This window comes from Salmo salar, chromosome 04, assembly GCF_965601325.2.
Source record: "Salmo salar chromosome 04, fSalSal1, whole genome shotgun sequence".
Taxonomy (NCBI): domain Eukaryota; kingdom Metazoa; phylum Chordata; class Actinopteri; order Salmoniformes; family Salmonidae; genus Salmo; species Salmo salar.
Genome location: NC_138294.1, coordinates 44,952,161 through 44,971,514, shown reverse-complemented (window position 1 = coordinate 44,971,514; position 19,354 = coordinate 44,952,161). Strand labels below are relative to the sequence as shown.

Below are 19,354 nucleotides of genomic sequence, written 5' to 3'. Positions count from 1 at the left end.
CTACTGTATGTGTTGTAATTAGAGAGGTCTACCGTATGTGTGGTAATTAGGGAGGCTACTGCATGTGTTGTAATTAGAGGCCTACTGCATGTGTTGTAATTAGAGGCTACTGCATGTGTTGTAATTAGAGGCTACTGCATGTGTTGTAATTAGAGGCTACTGCATGTGTTGTAATTAGAGGCTACTGTATGTGTTGTAATTAGAGAGGCCTACTGTGTGTGTTGTAATTAGAGAGGCCTACTGTATGTGTTGTAATTAAAGAGGCTACTGTATATGTTGTAATTAGAGGTCCTACTGTATGTGTTGTAATTAGAGGCTACTGTATGTGTTGTAATTAGAGAGGTCCTACTGCATGTGTTGTAATTAGAGGTCTACTGTATGTGTTGTAATTAGAGAGCCTACTGTATGTGTTGTAATTAGAGAGGCCTACTGTATGTGTTGTAATTAGAGAGGCTGACTGTATGTGTTGTAATTAGAGAGTGCTACTGTATGTGTTGTAATTAGAGGTCCTACTGTATGTGTTGTAATTAGAGAGGCTACTGTAGTGTTGTAATTAGAGAGGTCCTACTGTATGTGTTGTAATTAGAGAGGCCTACTGTATGTGTTGTAATTAGAGAGGCTACTGTATGTGTTGTAATTAGAGAGGCTACTGTATGTGTTGTAATTAGAGAGGCTACTGTATGTGTTGTAATTAGAGAGGCTACTGTATGTGTTGTAATTAGAGGTCCTACTGTATGTGTTGTAATTAGAGAGGCCTACTGTATGTGTTGTAATTAGAGAGGCTACTGTATGTGTTGTAATTAGAGAGGTGCTACTGTATGTGTTGTAATTAGAGAGCTGCTACTGTATGTGTTGTAATTAGAGGTCCTACTGTATGTGATGTAATTAGAGGTCCTACTTCATGTGTTGTAATTAGAGCGGTCCTACTGTATGTGTTGTAATTAGAGGTCCTACTTCATGTGTTGTAATTAGAGCGGTACTACTGTATGTGTTGTAATTAGAGGCCTACTCTATGTGATGTAATTAGAGAACTCCTACTGTATGTGATGTAATTAGAGGTCCCAGTGTATGTGTTGTAATTAGAGAGGCTACTGTTTGTGTTGTAATTAGAGAGGCTACTGTATGTGTTGTAATTAGAGAGGTCCTACTGTATGTGTTGTAATTAGAGAGGCTACTGTATGTGTTGTAATTAGAGAGGCTACTGTATGTGTTGTAATTAGAGAGCCTACTGTATGTGTTGTAATTAGAGAGCCTACTGTATGTGTTGTAATTAGAGAGCCTACTGTATGTGTTGTAATTAGAGGCCTACCGTATGTGTTGTAATTAGAGAGCCTACTGTATGTGTTGTAATTAGAGGAGCCTACTGTATGTGTTGTAATTAGAGCGGTCTACCGTATGTGTGGTAATTAGGGAGGCTACTGTATGTGTTGTAATTAGAGAGATCCAACTGTATGTGTTGTAATTAGAGATCTACTGTATGTGTTGTAATTAGAGAGGCTACTGTATGTGTTGTAATTAGTGAGGCTACTGTATGTGTTGTAATTAGAGAGGTCCTTCTGTATGTGTTGTAATTAGAGAGGCCTACTGTATGTGTTGTAATTAGAGGTCCTACTGTATGTGTTGTAATTAGAGGCTACTGTATGTGTTGTAATTAGAGAGGTCCTACTGCATGTGTTGTAATTAGAGTTCTACTGTATGTGTTGTAATTAGAGGTCCTACTGTATGTGTTGTAATTAGAGGTCCTACTGTATGTGTTGTAATTAGATAGGCCTACAGTATGTGTTGTAATTAGAGAGGCTACTGTATGTGTTGTAATTAGAGAGGCTACTGTATGTGTTGTAATTAGAGAGGCTACTGTATGTGTTGTAATTAGAGAGGCTACTGTATGTGTTGTAATTAGGGAGGCTACTGTATGTGTTGTAATTAGAGAGGCTACTGTATGTGTTGTAATTAGAGAGGCTACTGTATGTGTTGTAATTAGAGGTCCTACTGTATGTGTTGTAATTAGAGGTCCTACTGTATGTGTTGTAATTAGAGGGTCCTACTGTATGTGTTGTAATTAGAGAGACTACTGTATGTGTTGTAATTAGAGAGGTGCTACTGTATGTGTTGTAATTAGAGAGGTCCTACTGTATGTGTTGTAATTAGAGAGGTCCTACTGTATGTGTTGTAATTAGAGAGTCTACTGTATGTGTTGTAATTAGAGAGGTGCTACAGTTTGTGTTGTAATTAGAGAGGCTACTGTATGTGTTGTAATTAGAGAGGCTACTGTATGTGTTGTAATTAGAGAGGTCCTACTGCATGTGTTGTAATTAGAGGCCTACTGTATGTGTTGTAATTAGAGGTGCTACTGTATGTGTTGTAATTAGAGAAGTCCTACTTTATGTGTTGTAATTAGAGAGGTCCTACTGTATGTGTTGTAATTAGAGAGGTCCTACTGTATGTGTTGTAATTAGAGAGGTCCTACTGTATGTGTTGTAATTAGAGAGGTCCTACTGTATGTGTTGTAATTAGAGAGGCTACTGTATGTGTTGTAATTAGAGAGGTCCTACTGTATGTGTTGTAATTAGAGAGGTCCTACTGTATGTGTTGTAATTAGAGAGGTCCTACTGTATGTGTTGTAATTAGAGAGGTCCTACTGTATGTGTTGTAATTAGAGAGGCTACTGTATGTGTTGTAATTAGAGAGGCCTACAGTATGTTTTGTAATTAGAGAGACTACTGTATGTGTGGTAATTAGAGAGGCTACTCTATGTGTTGTAATTAGAGAGGCTACTGTATGTGTGGTAATTAGTGAGGCTACTGTATGTGTTGTAATTAGAGAGGCTACTGTATGTGTTGTAATTAGAGGCTACTGTATGTGTTGTAATTAGAGAGGCTACTGTATGTGTTGTAATTAGAGAGACTACTGTATGTGTGGTAATTAGAGAGGCTACTCTATGTGTTGTAATTAGAGAGGCTACTGTATGTGATGTAATTAGAGAGGCTACTGTATGTGTGGTAATTAGAGAGGCCTACTGTATGTGTTGTAATTAGAGAGACTACTGTATGTGTTGTAATTAGAGAGGCTACTGTATGTGTTGTAATTAGAGAGGCTACTGTATGTGTTGTAATTAGAGAGGTCCTACTGTATGTGTGGTAATTAGAGAGACTACTGTATGTGTTGTAATTAGAGAGGCTACTGTATGTGTTGTAATTAGAGAGGCTACTGTATGTGTTGTAATTAGAGAGGCTACTGTATGTGTTGTAATTAGAGAGGCTACTGTATGTGTTGTAATTAGAGGTCCTACTGTATGTGTTGTAATTAGAGGTCCTACTGTATGTGTTGTAATTAGAGAGGCTACTGTATGTGTTGTAATTAGAGAGGTCCTACTGTATGTGTTGTAATTAGAGAGGTGCTACTGTATGTGTTGTAATTAGAGAGGTCCTACTGTATGTGTTGTAATTAGAGAGGTCCTACTGTATGTGTTGTAATTAGAGAGTCTACTGTATGTGTTGTAATTAGAGAGGTGCTACAGTTTGTGTTGTAATTAGAGAGGCTACTGTATGTGTTGTAATTAGAGAGGCTACTGTATGTGTTGTAATTAGAGAGGTCCTACTGCATGTGTTGTAATTAGAGGCCTACTGTATGTGTTGTAATTAGAGAGGTCCTACTGTATGTGTTGTAATTAGAGAGGTCCTACTGTATGTGTTGTAATTAGAGAGGCTACTGTATGTGTTGTAATTAGAGAGGTCTACTGTATGTGATGTAATTAGAGAGGTCTACTGTATGTGATGTAATTAGAGAGGTACTACTGTATGTGTTGTAATTAGAGAGTGCTACTGTATGTGTTGTAATTAGAGAGTCCTACTGTATGTGTTGTAATTAGAGAGGTCCTACTGTATGTGTTGTAATTAGAGAGGTCCTACTGTATGTGTTGTAATTAGAGAGGTCTACTGTATGTGTTGTAATTAGAGAGGTCCTACTGTATGTGTTGTAATTAGAGAGGTCCTACTGTATGTGTTGTAATTAGAGAGGTCCTACTGTATGTGTTGTAATTAGAGAGGCCTACTGTATGTGTTGTAATTAGAGAGGCTACTGTATGTGTTGTAATTAGAGAGGCTACTGTATGTGTTGTAATTAGAGAGGCTACTGTATGTGTGGTAATTAGAGAGGCCTACTGTATGTGTTGTAATTAGAGAGACTACTGTATGTGTTGTAATTAGAGAGGCTACTGTATGTGTTGTAATTAGAGAGGCTACTGTATGTGTTGTAATTAGAGAGGTCCTACTGTATGTGTGGTAATTAGAGAGACTACTGTATGTGTTGTAATTAGAGAGGCTACTGTATGTGTTGTAATTAGAGAGGCTACTGTATGTGTTGTAATTAGAGAGGCTACTGTATGTGTTGTAATTAGAGAGGCTACTGTATGTGTTGTAATTAGAGAGGCTACTGTATGTGTTGTAATTAGAGAGGTCCTACTGTATGTGTGGTAATTAGAGAGACTACTGTATGTGTGGTAATTAGAGAGGCTACTGTATGTGTTGTAATTAGAGAGGCTACTGTATGTGTTGTAATTAGAGAGGTCCTACTGTATGTGTTGTAATTAGAGAGGTCCTACTGTATGTGTTGTAATTAGAGAGACTACTGTATGTGTTGTAATTAGAGAGTCTACTGTATATGTTGTAATTAGAGAGGCTACTGTATGTGTTGTAATTAGAGAGGCTACTGTATGTGTTGTAATTAGAGAGGCCTACAGTATGTTTTGTAATTAGAGAGGCTACTGTATGTGTTGTAATTAGAGAGGCTACTCTATGTGTTGTAATTAGAGAGGCCTACAGTATGTGTTGTAATTAGAGAGTCTACTGTATGTGTTGTAATTAGAGAGGCCTACTGTATGTGTTGTAATTAGAGAGGCTACTGTATGTGTTGTAATTAGAGAGTCCTACAGTATGTTTTGTAATTAGAGAGGCTACTGTATGTGTTGTAATTAGAGAGGCTACTGTATGTGTTGTAATTAGAGTCCTACAGTATGTTTTGTAATTAGAGAGGCTACTCTGTGTTGTAATTAGGCCCAAGAGATTAGCATTAACTGTTTGATGCTGATCTTTCTTCATTTCTAGATGTTCAATATTCTTCAGTCACCAATACTAATGATTCTCTGTCTTCTCTACTTCCATACAGCTATCCAGAAAGCAGAGGAAGGTAAGACCCTTTTTTTTTCTCGTCTTTTTTGCTTCACAATAAAACTGTATTCAGTCTATGGAGTTAACAAACTGCAGTGTTTTTTTGGGTGGTTTGGACTGTGGTTCTGATTCCTAAATTGAACAGAAGTGTACATATTGTCCTTGTATGATGAATACTTCATCTACAAAGGTGTACCTTTTGTGACGGAATGAAGGTGGCAGGAAGTTTACACATAACTGGGGGGGAAATGAATGTGGCCAGTAATCAGCTCCGACTTTGCCCTGACTTTGACTTAGATGTCCGTAAACGATTGAAGAGCTAACAGTTATCTTTAACACAACAGTTAATTGCATGAAATTGAGTCTGCGTTGCTTTGTTGACACTGTGATTTCCTCTGTGAGACTCACACAGACACAGAACAGGGATGTCGTCTCCGTGATCAGTGCGACGCTGTGTGTTAACTATAGCTCCCATCTACAATAACCCAGCTATTAAGATGGTTGATTACCAAGCCATTGACATCAGGGCAGTATATCACACTGTCAAAAGATTGGCACTGTGATTACGCACTAATGGAATTGTTTGCTTGAAGAATGAAATATTTCCCAGAGCATTACTTGCCCCTGTCTGAAGGAAAACCCCCATTTGTCTCTCATAATGTAATCATTCACACTCTGTTTAACCACATCACAATAAAAACAAATAGAATCGCTCTTCAGTAAAACACACAGTGTAAATGAAGATTGAACGTGGATGTGGGGGAGCCCGGTGAGTTAAGCGGCCGGGCGGAGAGACACCCATCAGGCCTGTTAGGAGGAGCTCTGGTGGTTGTGCCAGAGAAGTCAACAGGCTCAGGGGTCCAGCTGTGGGTGTGCTGGGGTTCTGCATGTTATAAATCACTGCTGCTGCTCACCAGAACAGACTACCAACACCTGCTATTTAATATTGCTGCTCTGTACACGTGTATAGTGTAAATGACTGCACAGCAGTAAGGAAGGCTTTATTTTCAGTAACACTTTCACAGCATGCAACAATATCCACATATTTTGACAGTCAGCACTGTGCATACAGTACAGTAGCTGAGAACGTTGATGCGCTTGAATACAAATGTTCTCATTCAATGGTATTCTATTCCGAACCGTTGTCCTGACTAAATCGTACAGATTATTCATTGTGTTTTCTTATGGAACACTGTACTGTCAGTATCTAATAGAGCGGACTGGTTGTTGATTCGTAAGCAGGGGCCGGTTGTGATGCGGAGGGCTATACCCAGACCCCACATGGGATGATGATGAGGATGAGTGGAAGGCTTCAGTTCAAAAGGGTCCGCTTTCAACCCCTGCCTTTAATCACTCTTAACTCCCCTTGTGATGAGCAAGGATGCTATGACCACGCTCACAGCAAAAGGCGAGCATTATTAAATGACATGCTGCAAAGAGAAAGCATTAGAGTCTTTATTGGATTAAAGCTTTGACATGGAGCCTGCGTACCGTCCCCGATGCACAATGCATGAAAACAAAGATGACACTTGACTAGTTAGTTCTCTTTATTCTTCATCCCAGGAGCAATGCAATGTGACATCTAGCAGGAAGTATTTGTAGTCGCTATATCAATGGACCTAGATGGCTGCCGGTACAAAAGATGAACAAAAACCCATTTAAAACTAGTAACCTCAGTGCTATATTTTAGCTGCACTGAGGGCTCGAGTACAGATGGCATGTCTCACAAAGAGAACTCCTAAGTAACAGATGAACACATCTGGGACTGTAAGTCGTTGGAACTTCTGTCTGTCTGTCTGTCTGTCTGTCCCTGTCTGTCACTGAGCCTAGGTTACCTGGATGGAGGGGGAGGGGGGACCAAGGTGGGGCACGCTTTTCAGGCCAAGAGACGTGGAGTGCAGCATTCTCTGATGTGTTGTGAGCAAAACTGTGTCTGTGAGAGGGAGATAAGAGAAGACTCCCAACACCTGCATCCACGCATGAGTGTAGAACACCAGCAGATAATCCTTCACATACAGTTGTACACACAAATAAAAGATTCACCTCTGCTTCCTCTGTGTATTAATAGCGTGTGTGTGTTAATGCGTTACACTATTGAACTATGCAAACTACCATCTACAAACGACACGATTCTAGCTTCAAATCATAGAGAATTACTTCAATTACATAGTTGGTTCCTCTCCCCTCCCCTTATTTTGTTCCTTGTTACTTGGTTACGATGTGATACGGTAGTGTGGATAGTTGATAGTGTAATGGTGTGAATGACCCACCTACGGTGACCCTGACCCTGTGAGAATACAGAGGGAGCATGTGGATCCTCAGCACAGACATCTTCAAACGAGAGGACAGGACAGGGCACAGCTGCTACTGCTGCCGATGATGGCCAGGGAGCTCTAAGCACCACTGACCTTGACTTAATCCCCTCATAAGAATACTCTCCTTCAAAGCACTGCAACTTCATGGAAAAACAAACTCAGCAAAAGCTAAATCCTAACCCTTTTAAGCATTTTCTTTTTCTTCTGAATATTCTCATGCAGTAAATGTAAAGGCTTAGAGGTCATTTCACAGATGGTAATTTTATAGTCCACTCATGTACTTCTGAAAATGATGTTGTTGACAATATGTGATTTTAGTGCCATTGTGTTCTGAGGCAAAGCTGAGTTGTACAAATGAATGTTGATCTGCGATGTTGTTAATCGTTGATGAAATGAAGCGTTCTGCATTGTCACTGTTAAAACAAAATCAGTTACAAATGAACAAACAAAACAACAGCAACATGTTTCACAGATCATTTTTCATCCTGGTAAAGTTTCTCTGTGCAACAATTTCACCTGCAAACAGCCCTGAATATAGTAGTAATGGAGGAAAAAGTTGAGAGAAATTGAAAATGATAGAATGCTCGTTGAAAAAAAACCTACCTGTTGCAATATTCTTTAAAACCCACAAGAAAATCTACTTAACTGCATAGAACACCTTTAATTAAGTATGTTTTGTGACATTAATGACATTAATAGCTTGTTCGCCATCGTTTTGATTGTTCATTTTATGGAGCATAGCCAGCGGTAAAACAGATTAGCATTTAGCGGTCATTTTATTGCTTCACAGATTTACTGTAAATGTATTCATAGACATGCGTTAGTCTTCTATTTCATTGTGACGAGGGAAGGTTGAAAGCAATAAAAATGGTCTTTAATAAATATTTCCCCACAATTTCACTACCGCTAACAACCAGTTGATGTTGTTTTCATAAGATCAATTGTAATTACAACAATGTCTGAAATTAAGGTGAAATAATTTACCTTGACAAAGAAACAGACACCATCCCGAGGAAAACGGGGAGGAATGGAGAAAAGGGGAGCATGATCAACGTCATACTGGGGGGGGGGGGGGACATGAGAGCCTGTTGCTATGCCAACACAAATTGGGCAGCTCTGTATTTTAATGCACAAGACACATCCACCACAGTGAGGCTTGGCACTTCAAAAGGAAAAAAAATAAAGCTGGTGATGTTTATCTCATTAAAGAAACTAAATATATCAGTGATGACAAACCTCTTGTGTCTTTGATGATGTCTGGCTCTGCTCAGCTCTCTGGTATAAGCGCGGTCATCCAGCCTAAGGGTATTGAGTTGACCTCATTTCTTCTTACCCCGCGAAAGGTCAATGAATGCGTAGGTATATAACGGTACGTGTGTACAGCTTATTCCGTGTTACCTGGTGCGTGGTCTAAAGCTCTCTGGCGGGGTTTCTGATTAGATGATCGATAACATCTCATTCCTCAGTGAAATTGGCCAATTTCCTCCAACAGTTCTCACAAAGAGAACCATTCTCTTCTGAAAAGTGCAGTTCTCTCTGTCAACACGTTTTATTTACTAAGTGTTGATGGAGTGATTTAATGTCTGTCCATTACTGGTGGAAATGTCCTTCACATATAAAGGTTGTGTTTTATTTCATCCAATTGGGTTCACAGTTTTTTATCTAAATGTTTTTTTTTAGAAATGCTATTTGTTTTGATAAATCTGTACAGGAAATGACAATGCGTGCATGAGCTTTGTTGAGCTGAAAAAATATATATTATATCGCAAAAACTGCCAAAATGCCAGGGAGAGAAACATCGCTGAGTTACCATTTTGATCTCTAAAAGTGTTAAAATGTCATAAATGTTATATTCTTTATAAGGAAAAAAATTGCATCTCCAATGAAAGAAGCATTGTGCAACACCATGAAGGTGTTGAGACTGAGCTCAACGAAAAGGATAACTGTCAGAGAATGAATGCAAGAAATCCCTTTAAAAATTCTACCGGGTCATTTTTCGAGTTGTTTTAATTAACAATTCACTTAATTTCCTGCTGTAGGTCATGCAGATGATGGTGTAATTGTGTGATACAAAATGTTATCTTTGGTCAATTAAAGCCTTGTTCAATCAGCCATATTTCTTGTCTAACACAATACAGGTCCATTTTAATTACTAAATGCCCACATTCATGCGGCAAGCCACAAGGCCCTTGGCTTATTTGTTTACAATTGATTTTGTGGTGTCCACAGATTCGGAGTGTTCCAGTTTACTGAGCTCCTGTTTATTGAGTTCCATTGTATTTTATGAATGTGTTTTGCATATGATGTATTCTTCCATTGCCAACAACTGCAGCACTATGACTGCAGTAAAGCTGTCACATTATGCCTCTCACACCCTGGGTTATTGATTGTTATGGCCCTCCCTGGCCCTGGGCCTGCTTATGTTGTAACGCTGAATCTAGTTAAGGATACAGTCCTCACTGGCTTTATCCTATTGAAGGGACTGGTTTGTGTCCCTGTTGCATGCAGTGTTCGAGGTATATATTTGCGGTATTCATTTTGATCTGTATGCAGTTTTACACTGGAGAACGTTGGAGAACTTCATATGAACGAGATGTGAATTTGGAAAAGTGACAAAAAAAAAACCCTATTCTAATCTGAGAAAGCTGTCTGCTTACGAGTAAGAGTGTGTGTTCCATTAGGAAAAAAAACATCTGGGTGAGCAACTACCTTCGGGGGTTGCACCAATTGAGATGTTTTTTTTTCTTATCCCGCTCTCCCCCCTCAAACAGTGTATGTCTTTTATTTCTTTAATTTCCTCCTCCGTTTTAGTTTGATTTGAACTCTGACATCCGTACCTATCCCAGGATGTCTGTCACAAACTGCAGTCCAACGTTGTGACAATGCTTTTGTTTCTTCCCGGGCATTTTTATGACCTTCCTGTTTTCCCTATTCCTTTTTTCTGTTCTTTCCCTCAAGGTCTGGCGCACATGAAGTCAAACCGCCAAGGTACGGGGTCTGTTGGTTTTCTTTTCTCCCTCAACCACCTGCTCAAACCATCTCCCTGCCCTCTAATACTTTTTACTGTACTGCACTGACATTTCACTTCCTCTTCCCTATTCTATTTACTTGTACTTTCATTTCTGCTTCCTGTCATGTTGTACTATCTGTGCCCACGTCACTCCAACCTTGTCCGTCAAACCTTGTCCTGACCTCTGGCCAGCAACTGGAACATCACCTTTGACCTCTTCGGCCTTTCACAAAGGTAACGCTTTCATGCCCACAGTGTTTGATCGGTTCGGTTTTTATGGGACCCTCTCCAAGAGAGAAACTGGTATTTGGTTGTCAATAGAGCATGTATGCCTCGTGCTTCAGATGTGTGATTACAGTTGGGGTCACTGGCTGCTTGCTATTCAGTCTGTCTGAGAAATGCATTGGGAGACTGAAATCAGTGATTACAACAGAGTGCATATTGCTTCTTCTGTACACATACACTCCGGTTCTCTTCCATTACAATACAATTAAATCAAGATGAAATAGGATAATATGTACAATGTTCAATATTCACACAATTACCCCAATAATGTAAGAGTTCATGATTTTTAGTTTGTTTGCTTATCAAAAAAGTTTGGTGGTTTCGAAAAGGTAGTTTGTTAAATTCATATTTTTGAGCAACTGCATTTTCCAGGCATAATTATGCATGGCTGTGCTGCACACATGCATCTAATCTGCATGCCCTTAGGATGCAGATATACTTAGAGCTCAGACATGCCTGTCCAAAGGCCAGACAGATATAAAGCAAACAGATCAAATTGAGTTTTTACAGTACAAATAAACATGATGGCTGCTTTCAGACCCTTACATGAATTATACACAGGTGTAGTTATTTTCAAGGTTTCCTGGTAACAGAAGGAGGTTTTTACCAAGAGTACTTTAATAGCATAACAAGAAGGCAATCTATAGGAACTACTGGTTAGCACAAAGCATTGAGAGAAAATCAGCCGTACAGTCGCAGCTAGACAGACTGACAAGCAGAAGGGCGACAGGCAAGCGAGCTGACTGGACCACCAGAAAGTTAATTAAATCAATGTTCATGAACATATTGTAGCCAAATTAAGAAACTTTGAATTATTCATGGACAAGTTGAATGCAGTATTTGTTTGCACTCTCTAGATGATGTGCCTGATACGAACTGACATACAACAGTTCATATGTAGACAATACTCTTCAGATAAGCTTTATCAATTACATCTTTAGGTTTACTTCTTTTAAAAGAAATAAACGGAAAACAATATTAACTGATAAACACTGAGTCTTAAGCGAGAATTCTGCTCGACATAAAAAATTACTTTAATAAAGTTGTACCTGTACACGATTTACTGTTTTGCTTCAGACAGGAATAAATGTAGCTTTGCTGATCAAATTATTCATCCAGACGCCATGGCAACAGGTTGTTTTTTCAGTCAAAGAATTGACAATTACAGCTCAGTGTGAGAGACACTGTGCTCTGGCCGTCACCGGCTCTAACAGTCTCGCAATACTTCCTTTCTCTTTTGCTAGCTAGCCAACACAGGCATTCATTTCAGGGCCAAACACCTTCACAAACTAAGCGACATAATGACATGGTTTCCTCCTGTTGACTGCCAATTACTGAGCTGAAATAGTTTGAATGGAGTCTATACCATCACTCCTATCACTGATACCATCAAACCTTTTGTGTACTAGCAAAATAGAAAGTGGTTTAAATCATGAACGAAGCAGCTTTTATGGACATTTGCATTTCATGTAGAGGTAGATATCCATACATGTTTCTGTACTCTACACTGTGTATTGTATCAATTCCTCTGGGGATCTACCGTATGATTCACATCACACAGTGTGTGCACAATATGACCTAAAATGAATGAATCATTTTTTTTAAACGAGGCGTGGGTAAAGGACAGCTGAGAACTGGTGTGTGTACTTCACATGCTGTGGCTGTCCGTTCACATTTGTGTACACTTTTGACCAGGGGTGAAAGTAAGGCGATACGTTCCGGTAAGGCGTGCCGGCAAAATAAATAGTGGGGGTAACGCCGTACCCGTTAAAATGTTAGCCTATCACAATTAATAGGCTACAACATGCCGCAAAAACTATAGGCAATTTCACCATTATTCAACATTACTGCATGTCAGTGGCATTAAAAATGAGAAAGTTGACTGGGAACCGGTTGGTATACGCTCCAAATGGTGTGGTTTGAGGAGAACACTTACATTTTGTCAAAGCGGAGATGAGTGGCGAGAGGCGCCTGGACAAGGCGGAGATGAGTGGACGTGGATAACATTGGACGCATCATTTCAGGCTACAAGTGGAGCCCTAATGACAATCACGGAATGGCATTACAGTACATGTAGGTGTTTTGGAACTGATGTCTCTTTCCATTCATCAGATTGAGGGTGCGCAGTGTTGGGGTTTGGATGCTGAAATTATTTAGTGAGTGAACGAATGTAGCCACAAGGAGCACCTTTGTTAAGTGATTATTTGACAATCAGATGAAAATGTCACGACTGGTTGTGTGTATAGCACATTATAAAAGGCATAGGCGGCGTGTCCATGAGGATGAGGCTAAGGGAAGCTTTCCCTAAAGTAAATTGAATTAAATTGCCAAAATGATATAGCCTAATTAGCTTACTCCTGTCTGTAGATAAATTGGCCATAGAATCACTAACTTCTTAAAAAAAAAAATTATAATCGCATAGCCTGCAGTCGGAAGAGCCTGCGCGGGCAGCAAATACCAAATAGGTGATTGTTGAGTTGCGACTGTCAATGAAAAGCAGAGACCCAGCCAGGAATATCGCAATATTTTAAAATACAAATTGCGGAAAAACTGCTTGGAAAGCAAATGGCTATTGCTGTAAAGAGATGACAATGAAAATTCTTTCATCTGCCTTTAAGTTATCAAAATTCTTAGGCTACTGTTTGCTCAATAAAGCTATCTTATTGCCACCAGCGGAGAACATTGTGCATATTCACTGGGTCACTGCCACTTTTGTTTGTTTTTGGACAATCATTTCCTCCTCCAGGTCAGACGGACGTCATATTGTGTTTGTGTCTCCACTTTTCGTAGGCCGATTATATGGATCAGACAACATGGTTTGTATCGATCAGTTGGTCAGTGTCAGCAGAGTATGCTACCCTGTCATTTATGTAGTATTAACACAATTGTGTAGGCGCGCTTGGGTGTCCCATACCGGTAAGAAATGAAATATACTTTCACCCCTGCTTTTGACCTACCATTACTTTGGGATCCTGGCACAATGACTCTTCTGCTAACCGTGAGGTCATTTTGCTAATAGTGAAAGAGCAGTGTGGGTTGTCTGCTACTGGTGCACAAATAGGATGAGGTCATTGTACTAAAATCATCTTTAACCTTGTTTATTTCCATTAGCCATGGTTTTTTGAGACTGCATAGAGTATATAGAAAGTATTCAAAATGCAGACATGGCTGTTTTGAGTGGATGGAGTAGGCGTTGAAGGATAACCACATTTGACCGTTTTTTCTTCTCTCTATGCAGCTGAATCATTGCAATCTGGTAAGATGGCATGCCTTTTATTTGACAGTTAATAGCAGTACATTTTTTTTATTATGTTGAATGTATTCTGACAACGCCTGCCCCATTTCTGCAGTGAGAATTGCATAAACATTTGGGTAATTATGAAAACACGGCATACTCTGACTGTCTTACATTGGATCTGCACTTTAAATTCTTGTCATACAAGGGCATGTTTGTGTATTTATGAGCCTAGTAGAACATTTCAGTAAGTCTGAACCTCCGTCCTCAGTGAAGGCTACACCTTGGAAAGAGACAGACTTTTCTCAAATATCTACTTTTTAAGCATTGTCTCTTCCATCAGACCATAGCAAATGGTTGGTAGTGGAGTTTGTACTATTTGTTTTGCAAGACAGAGATGTACCTGTAAATATGTCTAAGTTTGCCAGACCATTTCTTGTGAGTGGGTGCAATAGTACAGAAAGGCATTGACACACTTGTATGTGTCTGATAACGAGAGGACAGGACAGGACAGGAAATGAGGCGTGGGTGGCAAAATCACAGAAACATTGCTAGAGGCAATAGGCTATGCTTTTTTTTTAATCATCTGTTTTTCATTACATCAACAACTACCATGACCTGCACTAGTCATTACACGCAAGGCATTTCCTGATGCCATGGCTTTCATCTGTGAGTTGTGCTGCTGCTGGATACCAAATGAGGTGTAGCAAAGATGGGAAAGTTTCCAACCTCAACTCAAATTAGCAACGGTCATCAAGTTTGTTAAAAGGTTTTAAAAACAATTGGAATAAATGCAATAGTTGGACAATGGATGAAGATATTCCAAACGTGTTATTTTATTTGAATACATCAGATATTGACTGAATAATAGCATATAACAGAGTTCAGGGATTTTGGTGGAAAATAGGTATTCAATATATTGTCAAATTTCACTCATACATTTTCTAATGGTGTAAGGTATTTTTTCCCCCAAATTATATTGGCCTAATTTGCATAAATACACCGGGAGTATTTGCATATATGAATGCATTAACATAACAGGGTGGAACAGGGCTGAAACCACAAAACTTGCTCTGTCTAGGGGGCCTACCTGCACTCATCTGCGCTGTCTAAGACGGCCTCATTAATTACTGTTGTTGTCATGTTCTGTTGCATAATTCAACAAGTGTGTCATTAGCAGGATACCCTCGGATTAAAAATCAACAAGCTTAGCTCCAGATTACACCTGTCTATACATGCTTTACATTCTTGGCGTGATAAAACATAATACCACTTTAATCCGAGTGTTCATTTTGGGAAGTTGCTTTCATTTCAGCGCATCTAATTCGTAAACCTCTTAACTGTATTAAATGAATAATTTTCCAATTCCACAAAAAATGTACACCCATCAATAAAAAGTAATTTTGCGTCTCTTTCTTGTGATGTAAGTGTCGAGACGATGCGTTAAATCCCTGATGAAGATTTAGCATTCTTTGACATGCAATGGAAAGACATCATATTCCATTGAGTCCATTTGGGTTTGACTGGTCATTGCAAACATTTCCGCGGTCGTCACGTTAACAGGAAAACAACGACAGGCACAAGCAAGAGAATGGAAAAAGTTTCAGGATTAAAATGAAAGCAAGATTTACAGTGCTTCAGAAAGTATTCATACCCCTTGACTTATTCCTCATATTAAGCATGAATTAAAAATGGATTAAATTGAATACAAAATAATCTCACCTATCTACACACAGTACCCCATAATGACAAAGTGAACGTAATATGCAACAATTTCAACGATTTTACTGAGTTACAGTCCAATTTGTAAGTCGCTCTGGATAAGAGCGTCTGCTAAATGACTTAAATGTAAATGTAAAATAAGGAAATCAGTCAATTAAAAAAAATCCATTGGGCTCTAATCTATGGATTTCACATGACTGGGCAGGGGCGCATCCATGGGTGGGCCTGGGAGGGCTGTCCGGGTGGCTGGTCTCAGACAATCCTGTCGGTGAAGATGTAGAGGTCCTGGTCTGGCGTGGTTACACCTGGTCTGTGGTAGTGAGGCCAGTTGAATGTACTGCCAAATTCCCAAAAACAACATTGGAGGTTGCTTATGGTAGAGAAATGAACATTCAGTTATCGGGTAACAGCTCTGGCGGACATTCCTGCAGTCAGCATGCCAATTGCACACTCCATCAATATGAGACATCGGTGGCACTGGGTTGTGTGACGAAGCTGCACATTTTAGAGTGGCCTTTTGCCCCCCCTTGTGCTGGGGACAGTAAGCTGTTTAATCAGCTTCTTGATATGCCACACCTGTCAGGTGGATGGATTATCTTGGCAAAGGAGAAATGCTCACTGACAGGGATGTCAACAAATGGACTCGGGAGAGGCAAAGTTCAAGAACCATGCATCCCTCGAAACACGACCCCGCCAAGCCGCACTGCTTCGTGACACACTGCTTGCTTAACCCGGAAGCCAGCCGCACCAATGTGTCGGAGGAAACACCATACAACTGGCGACCTTGTCAGCATGCATGCGCCCGGCCCGCCACAGGAGTCGCTAGAGCACGATGGGGCAAGGACATCCCGGCCAGCCAAACCCTCACCTAGCCCAGATGGCGCTGGGCCAATTGTGCGCCGCTTCATGGGTCTCCCGGTCATGGCCGGCCGTGACACAGCCCGGGATCGAACCCGGGTATGTAGTGACCGCTGCGCCACTCAGGAGGCCCCATTGTAGAAACACCTTTGACAGCAATTACAGCTGTGAGTCTTTCTGGGTAAGTCTCTAAGAGCTTTCCACATCTGGATTGTTCAACATTTGCCCATTATTCTTTTTAAAATTCTTCAAGCTCTGTGAAATTGGTTGTTGATCATTACTAGACAACAATTTTTAGATCCTTGCCATAGACTTTCAAGTAGATTTAAGTCAAAACTGTAACTCGGTCACTAAGGAACATTCACTGTCTTCTTGGTAAGCAACTACAGTGTAGATTTGGCCTTGTGTTTTAGGTTTACCTCTAGGATTTTGCCTGTGCTTACCTCCATTCCGTTTATTTTTTATCCTGAGAAACTCCCCTGCCCAACAATTACAAACATACCCATAACATGATGCAGCTACCACTATGCTTGAAAATATGGAGTGTGGTACTCAGTAATGTGATGTATTGGATTTGCCCCACACATAACACTTTGTATTCAGGGCAAAACATTTATTGATTTTGCCACATATTTTGCAGTATTACTTCAGTGCCTTTAGAATGCATGTTTTGAAAAAAATGTATTCTGTGAAGGCTTACGTCTTTTCACTCTGTCAATTAGGTTAGTATTGTGGAGTAACTACAATGTTGACCTATCCTCAGTTTTCTATATCAAAGCCATTAACTCTGTAACTGTTTTAAAGTCACAATTGGCCTCATGGTGAAATCCCTGAGTGGTTTCACTCCTCTCCGGCAACTGCGTTAAGAAGGACACCTGTATCTTTGTCACAATTCTTTGATTTTTACACATCTACCAATAGGTGTCCTTCTTTGCGAGGCATTGTAAAACCTCTCTGGTCTTTGTGATTGAATCTGTGTTTTGAAATTCACTGCTCAACCGAGAGGCCTTACAGATTATTGTATGTGTGGGGTACAGAGATGAGGTAGTCATTAAAAAATCATGTTAAACACTGTTATTGCACAAAGAGTGAGTCCATGCAACTTATTATGTGACTTGTTAAGCCCATTTTTACTCCTGAACTTATTTAGGCTTGCCATAACAAAGCAGTTGAATCCTTATTGACTCAAGATATTTCAGCCATTCATTTTGAATTAATTAGTAAAAATGTCAAAAAACATAGTTCCACTTTGACATTATGGGGTATTGTGTGTAGGCCAGTGACACAAAATCTATATTTAATCAACTTTAAATTCAGGCTGTAACACAACAACATGTGGAAAAAGTCGAGGGGTTTGAATACTTTCTGAAGGCACTGTAAGGGACAAACACCGAAAAGACAGATCCTCAGGTTGGGCGGGGCATGTGCGTTGCTACTCAAATGCATTACAGTTTAGTGCATAGATGCACCCTGTGGAGCTGTACTCCCTTTAAGCAAGGGAATTCCCTTCCTACAAGGTTGGCTAAAGTTGCCATTGATAATGGGTACAGTATTATCTACTCTGTCTGGGATCTGACCCAAGAACCATGCTAACCGACCAGCAGTATCATCTCTGATGTTGCCAGGGAGATGCGCTGTATCTGGAGGTGGTTTCTCCAGTGAGATCAAAGCAGGTCATGTGATGTCTGCGTGTCTGTCTGTCTCTAGCAAGTATCCACCTGACCCAGCCGGGGGATTTCACCCATGCTTTCTTTTGTTGCCGATAGCTCGTGTCTTTATGTAGCTCGGCTAATTTTGTCCAGGCAGGTTATAATAGAAGCACCTCAAAGTCAGGTTAAAATGGTTGCCACTTAACTTTATCCTTCTTTTCAATTACCATTTAAAGAGATTAGAATAAGTCTTGGATATATGTTGTAGGTGTATAGGTGGTAAACGTGTCAGTTATCATTATGAGTTATGGTAGTGAGTCTCTGGGCCACAGCATAGTAGCAGATAAGCTGCATACAGATTCCATTTTCTGGGCCTTTTAGAGCATTGGTCACATGGTGGTCCCCCACAGCTAGCAGTTTAGGCATGGTAGCATCACCATTTGTATATTCTGACACCTTAATCCACCCATTAAGAAACTGACGGTTAAAACTGATTAATCCCTGTGGATTGATGAGGAATCGAAAAACTGTATGGTTGAGTGGGACAAGGCAAAAGGAATGGCAAATAAGTCTGGCTGCACAGACAATTAGCAAACAGTGTAAATTGAGTCATCATGTGACTAAACTTAACAAAAAAATAAGAAACTATGTTACGAAGCAAAGATAAATGATATAAAGGATAATAGTAAAATCTTTGGAGTACCTTAAATTACATTTTGGGCAAAAAGGCAAACTCAGCTCCATCCTTCATTGAATCAGATGGCTCATTCATCACAAAACCCTCTGATATTTCCAACTACTTTAATTACTTTTCTACTGGCAAGATTATAAAAACTTAGACATGACATGCCAACAACAAACTCTGAACCTTCTTATCCATGCATAACAGACTAAATAATACAATAATTCTGTAAAGTGAGGAAGAGGTGAAAAAAATGATTGCTTTCTATCAATAATGGCAAACCACCTGGTACTGACAACTTGGATGGAAAATTACTGAGGATGGTAGTGGACGATATTGCCGCTCCTATTTGTCATCTCTTAAATTTAAGTCAACAGGAAAGTTTGTGCCCTCAAGCCTGGAGGGCTTGAACCAAAAGTAATTCCGCTACCCA

General features: G+C 39.9%; 1 protein-coding gene across 3 annotated transcripts in view; it reads left to right on the top strand.

Annotated features, from left to right (window-relative positions):
• The window catches only part of LOC106602987 (neurexin-2), a 326,762-nt gene that overhangs the window by 94,729 nt on the left and 212,679 nt on the right, over positions 1 to 19,354 (top strand). For all 3 annotated transcript variants that reach the window (XM_014196088.3, XM_082974431.1, XM_014196093.3), the window contains one exon: positions 5,164 to 5,184. In XM_014196088.3, the coding sequence (XP_014051563.1) occupies positions 5,164 to 5,184 (21 nt within the window). The remainder of the gene's footprint in view (positions 1 to 5,163; positions 5,185 to 19,354) is intronic.